Source organism: Salarias fasciatus, chromosome 15 (genome assembly GCF_902148845.1).
Source record: "Salarias fasciatus chromosome 15, fSalaFa1.1, whole genome shotgun sequence".
In the NCBI taxonomy this organism is placed as follows: Eukaryota; Metazoa; Chordata; class Actinopteri; order Blenniiformes; family Blenniidae; genus Salarias; species Salarias fasciatus.
In genome coordinates this window covers 10,045,354-10,071,042 of record NC_043759.1, presented here as the reverse complement: position 1 = coordinate 10,071,042, position 25,689 = coordinate 10,045,354, and the positions used below count along the sequence as shown (strand labels likewise).

The 25,689-nt window shown below is 42.1% G+C and overlaps 1 protein-coding gene across 2 annotated transcripts; it reads right to left on the bottom strand.

Annotated features, from left to right (window-relative positions):
* Positions 1–304: 304 nt before the first annotated feature.
* On the bottom strand, positions 305–19,348 carry LOC115401806 (uncharacterized). 2 transcript variants are annotated; one of them, XM_030110142.1, is made up of 3 exons: positions 19,196–19,348; positions 10,866–10,960; positions 305–7,832 (listed from the first exon to the last, which is right to left on the bottom strand). In XM_030110142.1, the coding sequence occupies exon 3, from the start codon at positions 7,795–7,797 to the stop codon at positions 2,530–2,532; it is 5,268 nt and encodes a 1,755-aa protein (XP_029966002.1). In that variant the 5' UTR covers positions 7,798–7,832; positions 10,866–10,960; positions 19,196–19,348; the 3' UTR covers positions 305–2,529. The 2 variants fall into 2 exon arrangements, with proteins under 2 accessions (XP_029966002.1, XP_029966003.1); XM_030110143.1 differs by having other exon boundaries at positions 10,866–10,950.
* Between the last annotated feature and the right edge of the window lie 6,341 nt (positions 19,349–25,689).

Here is a 25,689-nt window from a genome sequence, read left to right as displayed (position 1 = left end):
TTTTAGGGTTTTACTTTTGAAATCACAGTGATGCAGCATAACAGCTATTCAACTGGGAGTAAACTGAGATCTGCAAATTATTTACCACCAGTTTGGCCAGCTATTACAGAATTTGTCATGGTGAAGACTGAACTCGCATTGTTAGAATCAGGCAAAACACAAATATTGTTTTTTATAAGAATCAGGATAAATAAACAAAAAAACAACAACAAATTGTAGAGCCACAACAGTTTATTTGAGAAAATAAAACCAACTATATTTAGTCATTCTTCCAAGTGATGGCAAGATTAAACTTCATTGCATCAACTGGAATAAGAAAAACGTTTAATCAAATTACAACTGGAAATAGAAAAGATTTTTGCTTTCTTCTGACCCCTTAACAAAAATAAAGAATGTACAAATAATAATACTAATCAACCATCATAACAGGCCTGCATGCTAAAGGTGAGGAGTTGGAGAAGAAATTACCTCCCACAGAAATCAGAATACTGAGTTGTTTTTTTCTCAAACAATCCTGTGGTTCCTCTGTGCAGGTCACAGGATACATGTAATCCAGGATGGCAACCACTGGAGTAGTGGTCCGTGGTACATTGAATATGTGGAGGAAAACCGAAAACATTCTCATTCCTCTTACTATAATGTGGAACCACTCAACTTTTGGCCTTTCCTATGTCCAATTGAAGAGTTTTTCTCTGCTTTGAGGTGGAGAGTGGATGAGCATCAGGCTCACAGTCAGAGGTCTCTGCTCCATGTAATGGACGCTGCATGTGAGGACATTACAGTGTCAATGGAGGACTGGGAGCAGACAGAGTTGGACATGAGGAATTTTTCAGCGGTCCTCTGCTGTAATGTCCAAACATCTCAACATTTTGAGTTGCAGTGGTCACACAATGACAACGGGACGATGCACTTTCCGGAAGAGACGTCAGCTTTGGCAGGTGACCCGTGGCGATGAGCTGAACCATCCAGGTTACGTTGACAAAAGCACAAAGAGTGTTGAGAACACTGGGTCTGTTTGAGAAATGAGCCTCATCTGTATTTTGATGGCACTGACTATTCATATGGGAAAAAAAATTTCATTTTGAAAGAAGAAAAAACAGCTCTGGGAAAGTATGAGCTGTTGCACAGTGAATGATAATGTTAGGATTACTTGGCCAAAAGATCTTAGAGTTCTGACGAAGTAATTTGTTTCAAGAAATGAGCCAAAACAATGAAGAAAAACTATTATATAACATTTATATCACACAATATAACATTTTTTTTCAATCATACAAATGGTCTGAGCTCGATACTTTACTGCATTTACTACAAACAGATACACCCTGACCTGGGTGTCTGCAGCACGAAAGACGGTGATATGACCTTTTTAAAAGCCGTACAGAGGTAAAGTGAATCTACAAATTATGATCTAACCAAAAAACCCAGGTGTCATCTTAGCATATAAAGCAAATCTGAAGACAACTAAATTAGCTTCTAACTTAAGTTACTGTCCTCAAAACTTTTAAACATGTAGTTTTCCTTTGTAATAATCATCATGTAATTATCTTGTATATTCCAATTAACTTGGTCAATATATATACATGCGAAATGTAGATGCAAAAATCACTGCTCCATTGGTCAGTTTGTTGAGTTCAAGCTTTTTATCTGTGTGACAGAAACTCACATTGAATGCGAAAACGTAGAAATGAATAGTAAAATCATTCAAAGACAGAGTCATCAATTCTAAAATATTCAAAATAAAGCCACACACATAACCAAGAAGCATAGACACACCCTTCAATAAAAAAAGAATAATTGGTTCACAATTTTTACAAATTCAAAATGAAACCAGAATTTACATGGTTACTTGTCGTTAATGGTGACAAATAAAAAAAAAAAAGAAAAAGAACAAAGCAGACATGAACTGAAATCTTTACAGTGGTAATAGTTCTATTTGATTAACTGTCACAGCTTTTCACAACGATCCAACTGCTGGTAAGGCCTCATGAACGCAATCTTTCACCGTCACAAACTCAAAACAACAAACAACTCTGAAACTGAGTATTCAACATGTTTTTCTCAATCACACTAAATCTTACAAAGATGAAAGAAATTCCAGACCGTTCACTCTGCTGCTCACACATTTTCATACCTGCGGGCTGTGTAAACTTTTTACATTAACACTTGATGTCGACTTGACGTTGCATTGACTCACAATAGCATCATTCATCTGGCACATTCTGTTGCTCCTCCTCTTTGATTATCACCACTGAGCATTACAGAGGTTGACACTGCATAGTGTTCAAGCTGGATACTGTTTCCATCATGGACTGGTCTGAATACTAAAATGACATTCCGGTGTGTATCAGACACTTGTGGTGCAGACAGGACATAATCCTGGATAGCTTACATTTGTGGCTCGTCTTCGACATCAACTTTTCCAGAAGGATATTCTGTCAAATACATATTTCCACTGAACTCTTTAAACATGCAGGGCTGGGGCGCCCTGTTCCTCATCTTCATCACCTGCCACCTGCCTTTTATTTTATTTTATTTTTCTGAATCTCTGTCCTCTTCCAGAGGGCACATGTAGTCTTCTCCTGACTGACTGCTGTTCAAATCACTGTGATGAGAACCAATGTTTTCCACCATCTGTTTTGCTTGTTGTCTCTGAGCAATCAGCTCCTTCACTTTTTGCATATCCTGTTTCCGTCTTTGAGATGATTCCCTCCTTTCACTGCTGCGCACAGGAGGTGGTTCTTTCCATTTCAATTCTCTGGGCTTGGGCTTGATAACCAAGAGTTTATTAAACCAGTCAGGCTCTCCATTATATGAGCTGAGTCTGCCATAAAAACGATGGGCAATATTTTCCACATGACTCTGATGGTCCAAGTCGAAGTTGTGTTCAAGAATATCATTAACAATTCTCAACCTTGTTCCACAAAGTTTTTTTGAAAATTTGTACACATCCTGCATTACTCCACATGTAAGTACACATTTGTCCAGTTTCACCTTTGGGTGAGCGTTATCCACACACAGGCTTACACCTGCTTTCTTGGAGTGATGGTATTGCTTTGTTATCACCTCTGTTGCCGGGAAAGTGGATATTGGAGCAACTGCAGATTTCTTTTCCTCGTGGTTTGCATGAGCAGAGGCAACATTTGTCATGGGAAGGGAACAATTGGCAGGACAAAAGTAACCATGTTGTAGACCTTTGAAGACAACTGGTTCAACATCATGAATGAATCTCTCATCTGGCAGCTCAAACTGGGATTTCAGAAGCATGACTGAGGGTGTCGTCTGATCCAACTCATTGATTTTCAGTTTATCAACAACTTTGTGGTAAAGCACATTGTTGAATTGCACATTGAAATTATACTGCAAAATCTTCGTCATGAAATCCATTGTGGATGACCCAAGTTTTGTGGCAAGAGATACAATTTCACACATGATGCCATAGGTCAACAGTTTTGGATCAAGATGACGTTTCAATCCAGATCCCACATCAAAATCAATGCCTAATGTCTTACATCTGCTGTAAGAGTAAAGTGGACACTGGTCTTTGTGGGGCACTGAGAGGATTTGCTGAACTCGGTTGGCTCGTAGTTTCCACAACAGCAACTCTGGATCATTTTGTGCTTCAACGTCACCGGGTTGACTTGCACGCTGGTTCATCTCTGCTTTAACTGAACTCATAGTGCATGTTTGTGAAGATGTGTTCCTCTGAGAGGCCATGACATTTAAATCGATTCTGGTCGCAAGCTGCATTTTTCTGCAAAAATATCGAAGATTAGTTTCCTCAATGGCAAAAGGAACCTGTGAAAGAATATTTTGAGCAAGATCAGAATCTGATATCTGCGAATCAAGATCAAAGTTGTGCCGCAGGACATCAACACAAATCTGCTCGTAGCTTCCACACAATTTTTCTGCAAAGTTCACAACCTCAATCACTGCTCCGTTGGTCAGTTTGTGGAGTTCAAGCTTTTTATCTGGGTGACAGAAACTCACATTGAGCTTCAAACCAATCTTCTTGCAGAATGGATAAAGGTCTGAAGCTGTCTGTGAAGTTTCAGGTTCAGAATCAACACTGTCATCACTCTCACACTTCACATGACTGAATGACAGAGAACCTGGCAAAACAAACACCTCTTTCAAAATGTTATCTCTGTCGTCACGGGACAATAATTCCTGTACTCTTTTCATGACTTCACGTGCAAATGTTATTTTCTGGTGTTCACTCTGCAGGCCTAAGTTAAAGTTGTATTCTAGAATATCCACAAGGACATTCTGCTGGGATGAACTCATTGCTAATGCAAAATGAACAACTTTGTACAGAACAGAAGATGTCAATAGTTTTGGACTGGCGTTTCTGGGCGGCCCAGATGCAACATCAAACTCGAGAAGTCCCAACCTCCACTGTCGGGAAAGCTCCGTCGAAAGAGCAAGTAAAATTTTTTTAACATAAATGGAACGAAACTTCCACATGTTGGTCTCTGCTTCCATTTCCCCATGTTTCATGTCAGATTTGTTTGGAATATTTTGGAGGGTCTCGTCTTCTGTTTCACTTTCTTGCATCATGACTTCTTCAGGTACATCTGACGATGGTGAACTCACATCTGTGTTGACAGGTGAAATGGGTAAATCATCAGTGGCCATGAAATGGGAAGCACCCTCACAACTGGATACTTTTTCAAAGCAACCATCACTTTCGTTTTGGTGAGCTTCGGAAGGAGATTTATCAAGCTCAACAACTTCATTGAACCAGGCGAGCTCCTCAATGTTTGCTCTCATTCTGTCACAGAAATGTCGAGTCAGATCTTCAATGTGATTCTGTGTCAAATTGAAGTTGTGCTCAAGAACATCATGAATGATCACAGTTTCTGCTCCGCACAGTTTTTGGGCAAAATGAATCACATCAAGCATCACTTTCTCTGTCAGAACATGCAAGTCTAACTTCTCTTTTGGGTGGTCTCTGTCCACACACAGGCTTAAACCAGCTTCCTTACTGTGACGGTAGGGCTTGGTTAAAATTTCTGCTGATGAGAAATTAGAGACTGGGATCTTTGCAAACTTTGGTTGTGTGCAGATATGAGCTCGTGATTCATCAGTGATGTTATGAGGACGAACATGAGGCATGTGACCAGATTCAGATTCATCCTGAAGACAGGTTTCAATCCTGTCTTGGTAACATTTGGGACAGTCTGGAGTGCATTCTTCTAAACATCTCAAGTCAGGGAGCTCAAACTGTTGCCGTTTGTTCTTCAGTGGGAATTTCTTGTTTGTTGAAATGAGCTGAAAAATGTCTGCGCTCAGTTGTTTTGTAAAAGCACTGCGATGAAGTTCGTTGTTGAAATTTAGATCAAAATTAAACTCCAGAATCTCAGTTATGAAATCCTTTTCAGATAACTGCAGTGTCTTGGCAAAAGTGGCAAGTTCAACCATGATGCCATTTGTTAAGCATTTTGGATCAAGGTTACGTTTTACTCCAGACCCCACATTAAAATCAAGGCCTACATTCTTACATGTGGAGTAAGAATAAAACGGACACTGATCTCCATGAGGCACTGAAAGGATTTGTTTAACACGATGTTCTCGCAGCATCCACAATAACAAGTTGAGGTTATTTTGTGCTTCTGTGTCACTGGGCTTTCTTCCATACATGAGTATTGAAGGATCTGTTATGGAATGTTTCATTATTCTGCAAGAGAAGTTATCTGATAGATTCTTCAGTTTACTTACAACAGCGATTTGAGCAAAAATTGTTGTTGCAAGGTAAGAATCCATACTTTGCAAGTCAAAGTTGTGTCTGAGCACATCCATGCAGATCTCTTCAAAGGTTCCACACAATTTTTCTGCAAAATTCACAACTTCAGTCATTGCTCCTTTGGTCAGTTTATTGATGGCAAGTTTTCCAGTTGAATGCCTGCATTGAACTTGAAGCCTCAGACCAATGTCCTTACAGAAAGGATTAAGATCCATTTTGTCAACAGGTGACACTGAAACTGGAAGTTCAAAAGCTTCTTTGGAGAATCTGACCACATCCTCACATTTTTGAAGTTCTCTTACTCGCTTCATGACTTCACACATGAAGGTTTTTTGATGGCGTTCACTTTGCAGGCACAAGTCAAAGTTGTTCTCAAGAATCTCCAGGATGAATTCCTGCTGGGATGAATTCATGGCTAATGCAAATTGTGCAAGTTCAAAAAGAACTGGACTTGTCAAATCATCAAGACTAAGATGCTGTTTGGGTCCAAACCCAACATCAAACTCGACACCGAGATTCCTCACAGAAATGAATCGAGATTGGTCTTTGTCCAGTGTCAGGAGAATTTGGTTTACGCGACTGGCACGCAGTTTCCACAAATTGTAATCTATTTCTCTTTCTTGGTCGATGCCGCAGTCATTTGGTACATTTGTTGGAATCTGTGTCTCACCATTGCCTTGCACCAGAGTTTTCTTTGGCTGGAAGTTAGATGGTGGGGTAAGATCTTTGTTCAATGTGGATGAATTACATGAACCATCAGTGGTGGCATGAGACTGTTTACTCAACCTACTTAATGATTCTGTAGACATGTCACAGCCAGTTGAGTTTTGCACACCACTACTTTCTGAATCTGCATCGTTCTCCACAGGGCACATGTGGCATTGCTCATGTTCCTCTTCTGTACCTGAACACAACTCAGTGTTGTGAGAGAGACTTTTCCCGTTTACATTTTCATCCAGTTGTCCTTGGTCCTTCTTCATGATGAACTTTGTGACTGAAGGAGGCATCTGTTCCTGAGAAGTACTGAAGTCCAGCTTTTGTCTCTTTGTCTCTTCTGACAGAAGGGTTTCCACTGTAGACAGTGCTGGTACGTAGGCTCTCTTTAATGGGTTTCTCTCAAAGAAAAATGGCTCATTTTCAAACTCTGGGATGAAGTTTGTGTTACTGGCGGCCATTTGTTTCCCCCTTTTTAGCATCTGTGATATCAACAACCACATTTCATTCCTTCTCTGATGACTTTTCAGATCAAGCTCAAAATTATGCTCCAACACACTGACGACAATGGAGGTGAAGGAGGCAGTCAAGACTCGTGCAAAATCCAACAACTCCAACATCACTCTCTTTGTTAACAAGCCTGGATCAAGACTTTGTTTAGTCCCCGTGCCAAGGTTCAAACCAATGTTTTCACAAGAAGGGAACAACAACAAAGGAATGTCCTCACTGAGGACTTCTTTCATATCTTTCTGATCACCGCCATCAGTGTGTGATGTTGGTATCTTTTTCTGTCTCTTTTTCTTTGTCTCTTTTTCCGAGGAAAATTTCAATAATTGTTCAAGTTCACTTATATTCTCAATTTCCATGAAGAAACTCTGAGGTTTGTGTGTCCTTGTTGCCTTGTTCAGTCCATTATTGCTACATTCTGTCTTCCAGGTGTCGAAAAGAGCAAAAACTTCATTTTCATCTGTGACAGGTTTTCGGATCAAGTCTTCCAGCTTGTGCTGAATTTGAGCAGTGAAATCCATCCGCTGTTGATCATTTTCAAATCCAAGATCAAAATTGTTTTCCAGAATGTTTGGGATGAAGTGCATGCGACTCTTGATGATTGTTCGAGCAAATTCACACACCTCAAGTATGACGCCATTTGGCACAAATGGTGAATTCAGTTTTGGGTGAGAGCTGGAGGCAACATTAAAATTCAGTCCAATTTTATTACTGTAAAAGAATGGATCTGGATGTGTTGAATATTTCTCTGCATGCAAAATTCGCCATTGCCATACTGTGTCTGCGATGATTTTGCCTCTGTCTTTGAGACCGAAAATGTCCTCATCATCCATCTCCACTGATCCCAGAGATCTTCTGTCTTCTACTCCTGTATTCAATCAAACAACACACAATATTTTTCTAATTAATAGACATGGTAGGTTTTGAACTGAACTCAAAGCAATGGAATTTTGAATTGAATCTCATAACTGAATCATCCTATTTACACTTGCAAAGCAAAAACAGTTCTAAAGACGAGGTCCAACTTGGACATTTTTCACACAAGCATGCAAAATACGTAGCCTTAACAGCGATGATATTGTAGTCATTAAAAAAAAAAAAAAAAAAAAAAAAGAGTTGTGATTGAGGCAAAGTAATTGTAATCAAAAGTTTTTCTTTACGTCTGTGGATTCAAACAAATCTTTTTTTCTTAATGACAAAGGGTTTTTTTCCCCAAAGACAATTTCTCCCCTGTCAGCACTTTGAGATTTCTAAATATAAAGTGCTCTATAAATAAAATATTATTACAATTTGTTTTGTTCAGTGACAAACATTTTAAGATGACAACTTTCTGTGCCTCATTTGGCATGGAGGGGAGGACGCTGCAGGGAGGAGCCTCATTTCATATCAATTGCATACGGCCATCATCCCTGAAAACACAACCTGAAGCATGAGACACTTCAAGATCCCAGAGCACAGTGTGGTGAACTCCTGTACAAATACATGGACCGTTGAAAGTAAAGTATTATAAACAGTTGATGCTGCAATGACAGTGACCACTGCTGACTGCAGGCCCTGGTCGTTCTCATCAAATTAGAAGGTCCAGCATCTCTGACCAAATATGCATGACACACATCACAGAGAGCTTTTGCAGAACCTGCAAAACTCCAAATCCTGCTCTGCAGGATTTTTAAATAATTTATGACTAAATTATGGTGGAAAATAACTATTTGGTCACTTACAAAACTTCAAATGAGCTTTCTTCAGGTTGGACTCTTGTTTTTGCTGTAGTTTTGGCATAGTTCCAGCAAACAGTAACCTCAGTTCTGAAGCTTAAGAAACCAGCATTGAGACCTCCAATTCATCTTCCTTTCAACCGGCCCACTGGACGTTACATTATTATTAACCCCCGATGCACACTGGGCGCGGTCCGGCTCCGGAACGGCTCCGGTCCGGCTCCGGCCCGGTACACCGCAGCACTGTGATTCACGCCGCCTGTGGTGTCTCCGCAGTCAAGCCGGAGGAGGTTGCCAGATCTGTCGTTATCCCCGTAGACAATATGAAACCCGTTTTACTCAATAGAAAGCAGCCCAAACCGCCGTCTCGGATGAAAATGCACGTTAAAACTGTATTTGTATGATAAAAAACACGTCATAAACACATAATCATTTCATCAACCCGTCCAACGTGTTCAAAAAAGACGTTTGATTTGGAACAAACCCGCCCAATCTGGCAACACGGAGCTGCTCCGGTCACAGAGCTGTTTTGAGCCATTTTGGTGTCATTTGGTTTCTCAGCAGTGACGAAGTACAAAACGGTTCATTGTTCTGAAGCGTATAATGACTACATGACGTTGTTTGTTCTGTATTCTACCAGAAGAAGTAAAAAAATAGAATATTAAGGCAAAAACACGACACAGATTTTATTTTGAAGTGACTTATTTTGGAACACGTATTGCGTTTCCTTCCGGCACCCGACTTGCTTCTGTCTGAATTGACGCGGTAGTGCTCCGGCATGCGGAAAAACAGGATCTTTGCGGAAAGAGACCAGAGCTCCGCAGAGGCTCCGGAGCCGGACTGCAGCCGGACCGCGGCCGGTGTGCATCACAGCATTGATTTTAATGACTACGGATTAGCTGCGGTGTCCGGATCGGAGCCGGACCGCATCCAGTGTGCATCGGGGGTAACTGGTGCACCACTGGTGTGTTCACTGGAAGAAAAAAAATCTTTACCAAAAAAAAAATAATAATAAAAAATTGTCTGGGATAGCACAGACATGGAGAAAAAACTTGATGGCAAATTCTTTGGTTTAATGAAAGATCTTGTCAATGACAAATTTATAATAATAATACTGCCCTTGTTGTCGCTCCATCCACACAGCAGAGTCCTGCACTGGGTCGGGTACCCGCAAAAACAGCTGATTTGCGGGTGGTTTTTAAAAGCTTCTTTTTTTCTCGGGTTCGGATCTGGGTGGGAAAAATAGCTTGCGGGTCGGGTCGCGGGTTGCAGATTGACTCATGAGATTCAATATAAAATAGTAATAAATAAAATAAAAACGTTGTGATTTGATCCATCTGCTGCGACTGTCTGCAGCTGCACCGCGTCTCTTCTGCATCTATTTCCGGGCTTTTCAGTTAGTTGAGCAAACTACAGAAAACTATCTTGGTCATTATTTAATCTCTGAGGGTCGCTTCCGCTATTTTGTGACAGTCATTGGCTCAGCTGTTTAATCGCGTTTCGCAATCTAATAACACAATTTGTGATTGGACGAGAGCATCAAACGGTCTGCCACCGTCTAAGAAGTGCCACTTCCAAAACAGTTAATAGCTATTTAAGATATTTGAGAAATAAATGGATAAAACGTACAACTATCACTTTGTAATGTTCAAACATTACAGTGTTTCCTGATGGATTAATTTTCTTCTCGATGGATTCCAATTAAATATGTCATGGCTCGTAACTGCTGAACGCCGCTCAAGTCTGGACAGAAAGTAAGTCTATTACACACGTAAAGTTACCTTTAAGAGATTAAAAGTTTAAAAGCATTAAACGTAACAAACAAGTGTTTTTAGAGTTGTATGGGAGAAGAACATGCAGGGCTGATGATTCATGACTGAAGTCAGGCTTTTATTGGAAGAGCTGCTTCATTCCATGCGTTATTTAGTCACTGGCACCTTAACTGTGGCGATATGCTGTATGCATGCAGACATTGTGACCCAAAATGATTACTTTAAAAACGGGTTACGGGTCGGGCTGCGGGTCGTGTTTCAACGGGTCGGATCGGGTCGCGGTACTCATCGGGCTGATGCGTGGGTTTGCAGTTCGGTTGCGGGTTTACACGTCCCCGGGTCGGGCCGGGGCGGGTCTTGAAAATTGGACCCGTGCAGGACTCTGCCACACAGTCTGTAAAGCTTACTGCCTACCTTGAAAGCCTCAGTTAGTCCAGCATAATCTTGGTCCATCCTTCTATATCCGATCTGCCAGGCTGGTCATGGAATCACAAGGATACTGTGTTGCGCTGAATGTAAGATAAACAGTTTGAAAAGTCATTGTTAACTCTAAGTACATATCAAGATCAACTGAAGAGAACTAAAACAGAAAATAAAGCAGAATTCATCATGAAAAAAACATTCAATTCACTTTTTTTCCCCGTGTTTTAACTTTAAATCGTTGTGTGTGAACAAAGCCTAAGTCTAACATCCATGGCTGCCTGCCACCCTTTCTTAATGTCAGCCACGTTTTCTCATTCATAAAACAAGCTTCTTTAGCTCTGCCACCACAGTGATGCAGACCTCAAACTAAACGTGTGCAGCATCCCACCACTAAATAAAGTGTCTCCTCAGCTTCTCTTTTTTTTAACAACTCACCAAAGCAAGTCAGTGGAACTTGGCTTGATTTGACGCCAGATCCCCCTCCTGCCATTACCGGGACTCCTACTCCGATCATACAGAGACCGGACGGCCCTTAACAAGGGACCCCGGAATCCGTATTCCACCCTCCACAAGATACCATGAGGGACACGGTCGAACGCCTTCTCCAAGTCCACAAAACACATGTGAATTGGTTGCGCGAACTCCCACGAATCCTCAACCACCCTATGGAAGGTATAGAGCTGATCCAGTGTTCTGCGACCAGAACGAAAAGCACATTGTTCCTCCTGGATCCAAGGTTCGACTATTGGTCGAATCCTCCTCTCCAGTACCCTGGAGTAGACTTTCCCAGGGAGGCTGAGGAGTGTGATCCCCTATTGTTGAAACACATCCTCCGGTCTCCTTTTTAAAAAGGGGGACCACCACCCCAGTCTGCCAATCCAGAGGCACTGTCCCCCACGGCTATGCAATGTTGGAGAGACGTGTCAGCCAAGACAGTCCCTGCGCATACAGTTACTTAAGGTACTTAAGGCGAATTTCATCCACCCCCAGTTTCCTCTTCCTCCAGCGAATCCAACTCACCACCAGGTGGTGATCGGTCAACAGCTCTGCTCCTCTCTTCACCCGAGTGTCCAAAACACGTGAATGGAGGTCAAATGACAACAATAAAGTCGATCATTGACCTCCAACCTCGGGTGTCCTGGTGCCAAGTGCACTTATGGACACCCCGTGCTCGAACATGGTGGTTGCTTTGGACAAACAGTGGCTAGCACAGAAGTCCAATCACAAAACACCACTTTGGTTCAGATCAGGAAAGCCGTGCGTCATAATCACCCCCCTCCAGGTCTCACTGTCGCTGCCCACGTTGGCACTGAAGTCCCCCAGTAGAACAATGGAGTCTCCAGATGGAGCACTGTCCAGTACCCCTCCCAGGAACTCCAAGAAGGCCGGGCACTCTGCACTGCTGTTTGGCCAGTAAGCCGAGACAACAGTGAGGCACCTGTCCCCGACCCGAAGGCGCAGAGATGCGACCCTCTCGTTTACTGGGGTGAACTCCAACAAATGGCGGCTGAGCTGTGGGGCTATAAGCAAACCCACACCAGCCCGCCGCCTCTCAATGCAGGCAATGCCAGCGAAGTGGAGAGGCCAGCCCTTCTCGAGAGATTGGGTTCTAGAGCCCAGGCTATGTGTGGAGGTGAGCCCAACTATATCTGGCTAGTGCCTCTCAACCTTCCTCACAAGCTCAGGCTCCTTCCCCCCCAACGAGGTGACATTCCATGTCCCTAGAGCTCGTCTCTGTGTCCGAAGATCTGGTCGCCAGGCACTTTGCCGTCGGCTGCCACCCAATTCACACTATACACGGCCCCTACAGTTCCCTTGGCAGGTGGTGGTTCCATGTCTGCCTGACAGTAGGCCACCCGAGGGTGCTAAGTCACAAAGTTTCATCCGGATCTGAAGTGTAATTTCAAAATAAGAGCCCTCTTAAAGAGTCCTCATGCTAGCTTGTGAACCGCTAGCGATAGCTTGCTACCTAGCGTTAGCATCGATGGTAGCTGTAGCGTCTCTTCCTCCAGCTTGTTGGGGTGTTTCCATGGCGGCTGATCTCTCGTAGATCCCATACTGCTGTTGTGAACCAGCTTTGTCTGACACAGCCTACACCCAACATTTTCAAAAGTTGCCAGACTGCGCCCCGCTCATTGTCAGCTGCAATTGCGTCCCCGAGTCAACTTGAACGCAACACTGGCTGTGGCAGATTTTGGAAGCTATGGAGGGGTGCAAAAAACCCTCTCCTCCTTAGCAGTCAAGAGGCAGGGCAGCAATGAACCTGCACAACAAACCCATACTGCAGGTGCCGCCTCCTCGAGCCAGAAATTAAAGAAGTTAAAGGTGCAGCATGCCGACAAGCAATTTTACTCAACTCACTAATTTATCGATTTAATTTATCGGCCATTTATCGGATTAAATTAATTTATCGGACCGATAAAAATGACGTCATTTTTGCCCCAAATCAGCCGATAATTTTGACTGATAATTTATCGGACCGATAATTATCGTGCATCGCTAATTGATCTGGATGAACGAAAAATGGAAAACGGAGAGAGAGAGAGAGAGAGAAAGAGAGAGAGAGAGAGAGAGAGAAAGAGAGAACCAAATAATTTTATTTCAGATGCATGTTGACAAGATGTGAACCATCTCCATTTTTTTTTGTTCAACAAACACAATGGGGGTGAAGTTAACTTCCGATTCGAAGCTGCCGATTTAAATCATAGTCTTTTAATGAATTCTTAGAATAACCTTGTCCAGATTTGAGAAGTGCAGATCCAGTGGGTTTAGCCCACCCTCAATTCACAAAGCATGGTCAAGCCAGCATTCAATTGATTCTGCGGTGTGCGTATATGCTGTGCATTATGAAAAAAACATTTTCACAGTGACTTCACAATAAAAGTTGTGTTAAATTGTCTGAGATTCACAGGCACAGTGAATTTGGTTGGATGAAAATGGTTGGATTATGTAAAAATGTTCTTTTCAGAGGGCTCTTATTTTGAAACTACACATCACATCTTGATGGAACTTTGTGAGGGGCGCCCTGGGGTGGCCTACTATCAGGCAGACATGTAATGGTTTCTTGGTAACAGGGCATTTTTGATTAATTTCGATATGAAGTTGGATGGGATCAAATAAAAATGGGCTTTTTCTGAAGTCTGCTATTTTGAAACTACGCATCAGATCTTGATGAAACTTTGTGAGGGGCACCCTGGGACTTCCTACTATCAAGTAGACATGGAATGGTTTCTTAGCAATACGGAGTTTTTGAATAATTTCATTGTGAAGTTGTTTGGATGAAGTTAAAAATGTGCTTTTTCAGAGGGCTCTTAATTTGAAACGACACATCAGATCTGAATGAAACTTTGTGAGTGGCACCCTGGGGTGGCCTACCATCAGTCAGACATGGAATGGTTTCTTGGCAACAGGGGTCCGTGTACTTTACGGCCATCTGTTGTCCAGATTGATATGGATGAATCATATGGATTCATCACTTCACACTTAATAGTGGACATGAATGCCAGTGGCATGTATGCAGGTGAAATCTCTGCACACCTGTGCAGTCAGTTTGGCCCAGTACGGGGGTTTTCAGACAGAAATGTCCGACGATGGATCTCTGAGAGGCGGCCTCTCCACCTTTGTGTCGGATGATCAACTCCAAGCCGAAGTCGCTTCGGCGCCTGCCGAGGTGAGTACCATCAAATCTCATTAATTTATATGTATGACTAAAATCGCTGCTTTTCAGTGAATTTACCGCAGTTTTACAGCGACACCTACTGGCAGCAGCAGCACACTGCAGATTCTGCTGACTAAGATCCCGTTCATCACATTGAAAGAAACATTTCCAGGAGCAAAAAATACACATCACAACAAAAATAATAATCTCAAATGTGAGACTACAAATGCTCTCAGTGTCAATAGGGTCAAAATATGCCATTTTGTATATTGGTTACTGGTTCATAATACAATCCAAAAATGTATTATTGTTATTCTTAACAACTTGATGTTTTTCTATTTGCTGTTGTGTGTCATTTTCATCAACTTGCTGATTCATGTGTTTCTGGAATTGATAGGTTGGGGCAACATACGGGAGGAAAATGATGACAGGATTCCCATCTTCTAAAGGCATACATGCCAGTGAGAGGAGAGTGGGAGCAGCTTTACAAGCAGTCCACCCTCGACACAACCAGGCTTGCCAACATGTAAGCCTATTTTCCAGAGAATCGCAATTGAACAGTAGTTTATTCTGTGAGATTTTCCAAGTTTCTTTTCTTTAAGGGAGCCCGTAACCTGAACCCAGTCCTGTACGGAGCTGACTTCATTGGACAGAAACTTCACATGGACCAAAATGAGAAGTTGGTGAAGTTGGGAGTTACCCATGGTGTCGCTATCGATGGATACAGTGGGAAATTGGTTGCCCATTCCAACATGGCAACTAAAAACAACCTCAAAATATATGAGGAGGTGTACAGGTTGAGTGTTAACTCTTGAACGTAATCCAAAAATAGTTTAGTTCTAACAGAGACACAGGATGTTAAAATGAGAATTCATGTCAGTGTGTTGTGAGAACAGAGTGAGCATGACTTTAGACCTGGCTGTCTTTTGTTCTTAAACACAGACATATCAGCAATATGTACACCCCATATTGTTTTTTGCAATTGTTTTAGGGAACAACCGGCATTTCTGCAGACGCCATCAACATCGGTAGGTTTTCTTTGCTGTTGTTGTTTTTCTGAATGGTACATTGTGAAATTATCATGATCTGATAATTCAGTTTGATGTTAAATAACAGGAATTATATTGTGAAAACATTTTTTATGTTTTAATCTATTTTAATCTTTTTTTTTTTTTACATGCAACCGATCACTATTCATGAATTCAAATATCTCCTTTTTTTGTACTTCTTAACTTTCAGAACCATCACATTGAGCGGATTTGGGTCGAGGTTTGTATGTTTTTCTTTCTGTGAGATATTAAATTTGTTTAACTGAGCTCAGATAAAATGTAACTGTGATGTGTAGGTGAATAACAGGGTCAACTACAAAATCAAGGCCTGCCTGACACATCTGCAAGACCAGGAGGTCCTGGAATGCAGGATGGGGTTTGTCAGGTTCTGCGTCTCAGCCGGTTTGTGGAGTCCTAGAACGGTCACGGAGTGCCTGGTACTTTCATTTTTATCCTCCTTGTCTTAGTTTGTCTATATTCGTGACAGAGGACAAATAGTTTCAGGCTGTTTCAGTTGCTCATGTGTGACTCTTTTTCCTTTTCCTTGTGTACTTTTTGTAACCCAATGCAGGAAGAGGGATCCCCAATGCTCTGGCCTCAGGTGTCTGTCCAGTCCAGGTTCATGAGAACCTGCTGCCTTGTGCTTCTGTTGCTGCAGGCTGGTACGATGCAGAGAGAGGATCTTCCCTGACCAGGGTCTCAGGTTTCGGAGTTGACCCTTTTACAACAGAAGAGGCGAGACAACAGGCTGGAAGACGATTTTCAGAGGCTTTTGGCATCATCACTCCTCTGTTCGATGGCATCATCAATGACAACCCAACAGCCTTTCTGGATGCTCTGCAGCACCTCATTCGTGTCAGCAGTGAATGAAGAGATCAGAGGACAGAAAAAAAGTGCAGAGGGTTTGTTCTCCCATTAAAGGTGCTGTAGGCAGGATTTTGCTAGTCAATGCTAATTTTTCTGTGTTTTCTTTGGATTAAATGTTAGAGTATCCATTGATAATCCTTTAGGAGAGTAGCATAATTGCACTACCGCGAGGGTGCAGCGTTTCCATTTGTCTCTGTTCTGAGCTGAAAAGGAATCTCGACAGCTCCAGGTATCTCTGACCAATCAGAAGAGCCCATGAGGCTCTAGCCGTGATTGGTCGAGGGGCGTTCGTCGCACGTTCTTGTGGGAAGGGCTTAACTTGCGTAAGGGCGTGATGTCAGAGAAAACAGGACAGGATTGGCTGTGCTGGGTTTCAAATCGCCATCTTAGATGGGTCAAATCGCCATCTTGCTTAGATAACCCTAAGCAAGATGGCGGAGATGCCAAATCCTGCCTACAGCACCTTTAAAGTTCCTTCAAAACAGTTTGGATGTCTTTTTTTTCAGTACAAGATGAAGACAAGGATGGAGATTTTCAGTGGGATTTTTCAACTCATCAATTTTTTTGATGACAGCCTGCAGATGGACGTCTGGAGCCCTTCGACTTACATGTAGAAACAAAAAAGAAGCAAATCTCACATAATAAACTACTGTTCAATCGTGATTCTCTGGAAAACAGGCTTACATGTTGGCAAGTCTGGTGGTGTTGAGGGTGAACTGCTCGGAAAGCTACTCCCACTCTCCTCTCCCTGGCATTTTTGGATTGTATTATGAACCAGTAACCAATATGCAAAATGGTGTATTTTGAATCTATTGATACTGAGAGCATTTGTATTCTCACATTTGAGATTATTTTTGTTTTGATGTGTATTTTTCACTCCTGAAAATATGTTTCTTTCAATGTGATGAACGGGATCTTAGTCAGCAGAATCTACAGTGTGCTGCTGCTGCCAGTAGATGTCACTGTAAAACTGCGGTAAACTCACTGAAAAGCAGCGATTTTAATCATACATATAAATTAATGAGAATTGATGGTACTCACCTCGGCAGGCGCCAAAGCAACTTCGGCCTGGAGTTGATCATCCAACACAAAGGTGGAGAGGCCGCTCCCAGAGATCCATCGTCGCACATTTCTGTCTGAAAACCCCCGTACTGGCCCAAACTGACTGTATGGGTGTGCAGAGATTTCACCTGCAGTCATGCCACTGGCATTCATGTCCACTATCAAGTGGGCATAATCGTCTAAAGACATTTCCAAAGAAAATGCGCCATTTTTCTTAGTTCAGTGTCGAGAATGGAGGACCAAAAGCAAAGAGGATGCAGCTGCAGAAGAAGAAGAGAAAGCTCGACTTCCAGTTTTCCAGCAGGGCAAACTTAAAAAATGGTTGAATTGAAAAATAATGTCCGTATTTTATTTCCTGACTTTTGTTTTCTAAATACATAATAAGAAATCAGATAAAGGCTGATTTTCCGTTTTTTGATTTTCGATTTCCAAATGGAAAAACGGGAGACAGCTGGTTTTCCGTTTTCCATTTACCTTCATCCAAACGGAAATCAGATGGTTTTCTGTCTTCCGTTTATTCACATCAATCTGGAAAAAGGATGGCCGTAAAGTACATGGACTCCTGTTGCCAAGAAACCATTCCATGTCTGGCTGATGGTAGGTCACCCCAGGGTGCCACTCACAAAGTTTCATTCAGATCTGATGTGTACTTTCAAAATAAGAGCCCTCTGAAAAGGCACATTTTTACTTCATACAACCAACTTAAAAAAGAAACTATTCAAAAATGCAATGTTGGCAAGAAACCATTCCATGTCTGCCTGACAGTAGGGCACCCCAGGGAGCCCCTCACAAAGTTTCATTCAGATCTGATGTGTACTTTCAAAATAAGAGCCCTTTGAAAATGCACATTTTTAACGTCATCCAACCAACTTCAGACGGAAACTAATCAAAAATGCAATGTTGCCAAGAAACTATTCCATGTCTGCGCTGACAGTAGGCCACCCCAGGGTGCCCCTCACAAAGTTCCATCAAGATCTGATGTGTAGTTTCAAAATAAGAGCCCTCTGAAAATGCACATTTTTACTTTATCACATCCAACTTCAGACTGAAATTAATGAAAAACATCCTGTTGAAAAGAAACCATTCTATGTCTGGCTGATAGCAGGCCACCCCAGGGTTAACAAAATCAAAAGAAAACACTCATACAATTTAACACAACTTTTTTTTGTGAAGTTACTTTGAAAATGTTGTTCTCCTAATGCACAGCTTGACCGTGCTTTGTGAATTGAGGGCAGGCTAAACCCACTGGATGTGCACTTCTCAAATCTGGACAAGGTTATTCTAAGAATTCATTAAAACATTACGATTTAAATCTGAAGCTTCGAATTGGAAGCTAACTTCACCCCAGTTGTGTTTGTTGAATATAAACAAATCTTGTCAACATGCATCTGAAATAAAATGATTTAGTTCTGTCGTTCTCTGTCGGACACACACACACACACACACACACACACACACACACACACACACAAACAAACACACAAACACACAAACACACAAACACACAAGCACACACGCACACACGCACACACGCACACACACACACACAAACAAACACACAAACACACAAACACACAAACACACAAGCACACACGCACACACGCACACACGCACACACACACACACACACACACACACACACACACACACACACACACACACACACACACACACTTTTTCCTCACCTCTTCTGGAAAACTTGATTTCACTTTTCCAGGTAAATTTCCAGAAATCCACGCTGGTGATCAGTCTCCCTCCTCGTACAAGACGAACCGTTCAAACACGGTGAATATTCACACAGCAGAAGTTAGTCTCTCGTGGAAAAATTTACTCCACGTTTGAACTGAACTCACCAGAAGACGTGAGCACAGAGGAAATGCTGCTTTTTCCGCGCCTTCCCTCTTGGAGGCTTATAAACAACATTCCTCTTCACACTGACCTCTACTGGACGGAGGGGGAACTGCAGGATGTTGCCAGAGCTCTTCAATGAATGGGCTGGACTAATTATTTAAGTTTGATCTTGAACTAAATAGCTGTTCATGACTAATGGAACACGGAGTTGAAGTTAATCCTTTTTTGTTCATGTAGGTCCACAATAACTGGTTTCATGATGTTATTTGGATATAGTATGGGCTGTTATTATACTATTTACAGAATGTAGGGCAGTTTTGTATTGACTACACACACGTGACACTAGACCACCACTGCCACCAAAGGCTTGTCTGGCGTCCAAAAGATCTCTATCTCCATGTCTTCATTTGGCTGTTGAAATACAAAATCCTAATTGAACCAGGACACTTAATTCATGGATCAGACACCGGTTGCCCGTTGTTATGTTGTAGTTGATAAAAGTTTGACAAACAGCTGGCTGAAATTTCTACACATGAAGCTGGATGAGTTTCAGTGCTGAAAAAAAGCTCTTGTTGACTGGTTCATAGGGTTTCACTTTTAAAATCACACTGATGTGGCATAAAAACTATTCAACTGGGAGTAAACAGACATCTGCAAATTATTTACCACCAGTCTGGCCAGCGAAAATAGAATTTGTCATGGTGAAGACTGAACTAGCATTGTCAGAAGCAGGAAAAACACAAACATTGACTTTTATATGAATCAGGATAAAATAAAATAAAAAACCAAACTGTGGAGCCACAACAGTTTATTTGAGAAAATAAAACAAACCATATTGAGTCATTCCATCAAGTGATGGCAATATTAAGCTTCACTGCATCAACTGGAAAAAAGACATTTCATTAAATTACGACTGGAAATGGGCAAGATTTTTGCTTTCTTCTGAGTCCTTGAAAGAAAACGAAGAACCTATAAATAATAATAACCATCAGGCTTATTTTATTATGAGGATTTGGAGAACAAATTACCTCCCAAAAAAAAAAAAAAAATCAGAATTCTGGAAGGGGGGGGGTGTCTCTCAAATACCCCTGTGGTTCCTCTGTGTAGGTCACAGGATATATGAAATCCAGGATGGAAACCACTGGAGAAGTGGCCAATAGTACATTGAATTTGTGGAGGAAAACCTACAACATTTTCACTCCTGTTACCAGGGCCGGCCCTGTACATCTGGGGGCCCTAAGCAGGATAAAATTGGGGGCCCTGCCACGCTCCTTGCTCGCCGGGCCTGCGTTACGTTTATGTATGCATGGTCATTTGAAATTTGAAATAAAAAAAATAAACACAAAATAAATTCAATTAATAGGTAAAATAAAAAGTTATAGCAGTGCACGGGCAATAAGATACTACTACATCAGATCAAACTAGGCTGGGCCTACTGAAGCAGAGAATATACTGTAACAGCTCTGCTGTTTGTTCAGTATGACTTTCATTATTCCTACAGTATTAGTGCAGTGAAGGCAGCACGAAGGGAGGGGCTGTGTGTGTGTGTTGTGGGAGCGAAGGAGGAGAGAGAGAGGTCTGCACAGGTTTAACGGTTGTGAGGCTTATGATTCTGTGATTCTACCTGGTTCGTTCCCTCTGTTGTTTGGTGTGGTCACAGCCGGTTCATTAAAAAACTCAACCCTGCATCATCTTTGCAGCGTGGCCATATGTTTGACATGCCTGGGTTACACGTTACACGTTTGGGGGCCCCCTAGTGGCTGCGGGGCCCTAAGCAGCTGCTTAGTTCGCCTATAGCAGGGGTGTCAAACTCAATTACACAGTTGACCAAAATTTTAAACTGAGACAATGTCACGGGCCGACAGAGATTTTTATTGAAAAACTGGACCCAAAGAAGTTCAAACAAGATGGAGCAAACAAAGCTTGATACAACTTAAAGCTAGGGTTGGCGATCTTGGAAAACTAGCATGTAGCACGAATGTAGCATCTCCCCAAGCTCCCACCCCATTGGAGGAGCGGAGACGTTTGTGGCGCGCGCGTCGCATCCACATCCAGTGCGTTCCTGGCGTAACCTGTCCTCAGCGCTTCGTTTCTTCGTTTTTGATTATTTGCACTACGCCAAGTTACGGCGCACTCAACAGTAAGTAAACCCCCAAACATTCTTCTCCGCCATTCTGCAACGACGCTCCGTCCTTCTACGCGCGCACTGAACCAGGGTCAGTGCACGCCATTGACATGTACGCACAGGGGGCAGGTCGAACGGCGAAGGGATTTGATTGGTCTAAAAAAAGGTGTCCCGGCAAGATTATTGGTTGCTGTTTTTCCCGTTTTACTCCTGCTGTAGACAGCGGATATTTTCCAAACTACTTTACAAACACACTATGAATTGCTTCCCATCGGGTCATAAAGATCATTTTAACCAAATGTATCTCATTCAGATCGCCAACCCTAGCTTTAATATTGCGACATTAAATTTCAAATTAAAATAAATAAACAAAAAAAAAACAAAAAAAAACATCATTGGCATTCATTCATGGGATACAGTCAAATCGGCCCCAAGCTGCTCACTCTCCAGCAAACTCATGTGTAACAATGCTTTTTTTTCATTGGCTGTTGCACTATTGTAGCCCGCCCCTTTCCTTTTTTGATTGACAGGTAAGTGACAAGTTTGCAGACTGATTTCTCCCGGTTTCATAGCAGCGGCGCACGAACACCAGACAAATTCACCGGTATTTTTTTCAGCGTGAGAAATACAATGGCCCAATTGTGAGAATGACAATGGTCAAACGGTCATACGGGATCAGCATTTATCAATATGATCGTGATGGCATGGAAAGATGAAACCTCACGACAGCTCTGACATCATGTATGCAAGTTTCAGTCAGTGTGGATTTGCAGTGCAGCGCAGACAAACGTGGCGGAGCGTGAAAATAATTATAAAGCAAACCTCAAACACGCCATAAAGCACAAGCAGCACATATTCAGCACAGTTTAAAAAGTAAAATAATAATAATAAAAAAAAAAAAGCCCTTTCAGAATATCGAATAAAATTCCCCCTTGTGGGATTAATGAAGGATTTTTAACTTTCAATAAATCCGCTGGTCCATCCTGCCACGGAGATGAGCGCAGTTCTAACTGTGAGAAAAGACGCACACGCAGCTGCTGAGCAGCTGTTCGGTCCCGTGTCCTGCTCAGCACCGGGTCCGGTACTGAGTGTGTGTGTCTCGGTGGGACCGTCCCAGCTGTGGGGAGGACACTGGGCCACGGTTTCGCTGCGGTCTAACTCTGAGACATAATTAAACGAAACAATAAAAATCTGAACTGCATAATGTGAGTCAGCCTCATTATTTGTACTATCAGGGTTAAATTAACGGACCTATAATCTGTTCAGACCTCAGCCGGTGTCCGTTCGTCCAGGCGACGCTGTTCACCGCTGCCGTGAGCAGCGTCCTCCAGACAGCGTTTTTCTATTCTCCTTAATTCCAGTTTTCATTCTTCTGCAGATCTCATCCTGATTTACCTCCACCTGAGACCTGACAGGATCCATTTCCAGCTCCCAAAAGTTTCTTTTTTCTCCAAAATCGCTCCTTTTCCGTATTTGACCTCACTGGGCGCAGCTTCAGAAAAGTGAATATTTCAGGGTGTAACATGTTAATGACGATCAAATTCAGCCGCCGCATTTATCAACACCCGAGCATTCAAACGCTGAGATCGGCGAGGTATGGAAGTTTCTGGAATGCCGCGCGAGGGCCTTTCCTAAGTCCAATTGAAGTGTTTTTCTCTGCTTGGAGGTGGAGAGTGTAAGAGCATCAGGCTCACAGTCAGAGGTCTCTGCTCCATGTAATGGACACTGTATGTGAGGACATTACAGCTGATCAGTTGAGTGGATGTTTGAGACATGACCGCCATGTCTTCCCTTAGGGTGCTTTCACACCTACGGTATTTGGTCCGCTTGAAGCGAACTAGAGTCCACAACACCTGCAGGTTCGGTTCATTTGCGCTGGTGTGAAAGCGGACCAGTTAGTTTTGGTCCGGAACAAAGAACCGTACTGAGACCTCCTCGAGAAGGCGATCTCGGTGCGGTTCGCTGCTGGTGTGAATGTTGACCGGCCTCGGTCCTGCCCACTCTATTGTAGAGAAGGCTTTTTGGTTGGCGGAAGCTTCCGTAGCAACACATGCTGGCCAATCAGGGTTCACTTCCGTCACCCAAAACACACTATTGTGTGAACAGCGCCACTAAGGGGCTGGAGGGTCATAGTGGATAGTTCGTCTGCAAAAACAAGTGGTGTGAATACAAACCCAACTCGTTGACAGCTGCGACATTTATGTCCGAACCGAACTACTCCAGTGGACTAGTAGATATGAAAGCACCCTTAGTGTGGTGTAGATGAGAATCTGTGGCCAGGAAGACAGCAGTGGGGTGAGGAGTGTGGCCAGGAGAGAGACTGTGAGGACAGGACCAGTGAAGAAGTGAGCTGTGAAACTCCAGTGTTATTTACAGCACTGACGGCTACATATAATATTCCTTGTTCTTTGTGTTTATGTTGTACTCACCTGGATGGAAGTCACTTTGTGTGCAAATTATAATAACATGAATGTCCTTGGCAGTATGAGTGCAGCCGGTGATGCAGCTGGAGGTTTTTCTTACCGTGAAATTTCCCTTCCTTCCAGTTTCATACTCAGCACAGTAACCACTGTCAATGGAGGACTGGGAGCAGACAGAGTGGGACATGAGGAATTTTTCAATGGTCCTCTGCTGCAATGTCCAAACATCTCAATATTTTGAGTTGCAGTGGTCACACAATGACAACGGGACGATGTACTTCTCGGAAGAGACGTCAGCTTTGGCAGGTGACCCATGGTGATGAGCTGAACCATCCAGGTTACGTTGACAAAAGCACAAAGAGTGTTGAGAACCTGTTGGCCTGTTATGAGAAATGAGCCTAAGCGATCTCTGTATTTTTGATGGTACTGACTCGGCCCATGGGAAAAGAATTTCATTTTGAAAGAAGAAAAAACAGTTTTGGAAAAGATGTGGATTGTGTTAGGATTACTTGGCCAAAAGATCTTAGAGTTCTGAGAAAGTAATTTCTTTCAAGAAATTAGCCAAAACAATGAAGAAAAACTGTAACAAACACTGTGCAATAAGTTTTGCATGGCAAAATTTATCTCTTCCAGGTGCAGTTTCCTCCTCCACTCCAAAAGTATGCTGCTGAAGTTAACTGATGGCATTTTAATAGTTTATTACATTTATTATTATATATACATTTATATATTTATTATAACATATTATTTTAATAGTACAGAGGCAAAGTGAATCAACAAATTATGATTATGCAACCAAAAAACTCAGGTGTCATATAAAGGAAATAATCAAAAGTATCACTATTTGGGACCTAAAGAGAGCTAAATTTCCTTCAAACTTGAAATTTTAAGTAACTGTAATCAAGACTTTTAAACATGTAGCTTCTGTTGTGATCATGTAATTATCTTATGTAATCCAATTAACATGGTCAATATAAAATCTCCACATCCACCCAAATTGTAAAATATATAAAAACACACAAAAGGAGGGAAGGTTTTTTTTTTAAATTCATAAAATACAAAAATGTAGAAATTAATTGTAAAATAATTCAAAGAGAGCCCTTATTGCAAAATATTCAAAATAAAGCCACACACACAGTCAGGAAGCATAGACACGCCCTTCAATAAAAACAGAATAACTGGTCAACAATTTTTATAAACTCAAATTCAAAATGAAACCTCAATTTATATACATGACATGGTGACAAATAAAAAAAACAAAGAACAAGGCAGACATGAACTGAAATCTTTACAGTGGTACGAGTTTTATTTGCTGAGCTGGCACAGCTTTTTAAAACGACCCCGACTGCTGGTCAGGCCTCAAAAACGCAATCTTTCACCGTCACAAACGCAAAATAACAAACAACTATGAAACTGAGTAATCAACATGTTTTTCTCAAGAACACAAAATCTTACAAAGATTGTAGAAATTCCAGCCAGTTGACTCTGCTGCTCACACATTTTCATACCTGCTGTCTGTATAAACTTTTTACATGAATACTTGATGTCAACGAGACGTTGCATTGACTCACAATAGTATCATTCATCTGGCACATGCTGTTACTCCTCCTCTTTGATTATCACCACAGAGTACTACAGAGGTTCATACTACATAGTGTTAACCTTCCATTTGTGGCTCTTCTTTGACATCAAATTTTCCAGATGGACATTCTGTCGGGTACATATTTCCACTGAACTCTTCAGGCTTAACTGTGACGAAATCTTCATGACAGTGATTTTCCAA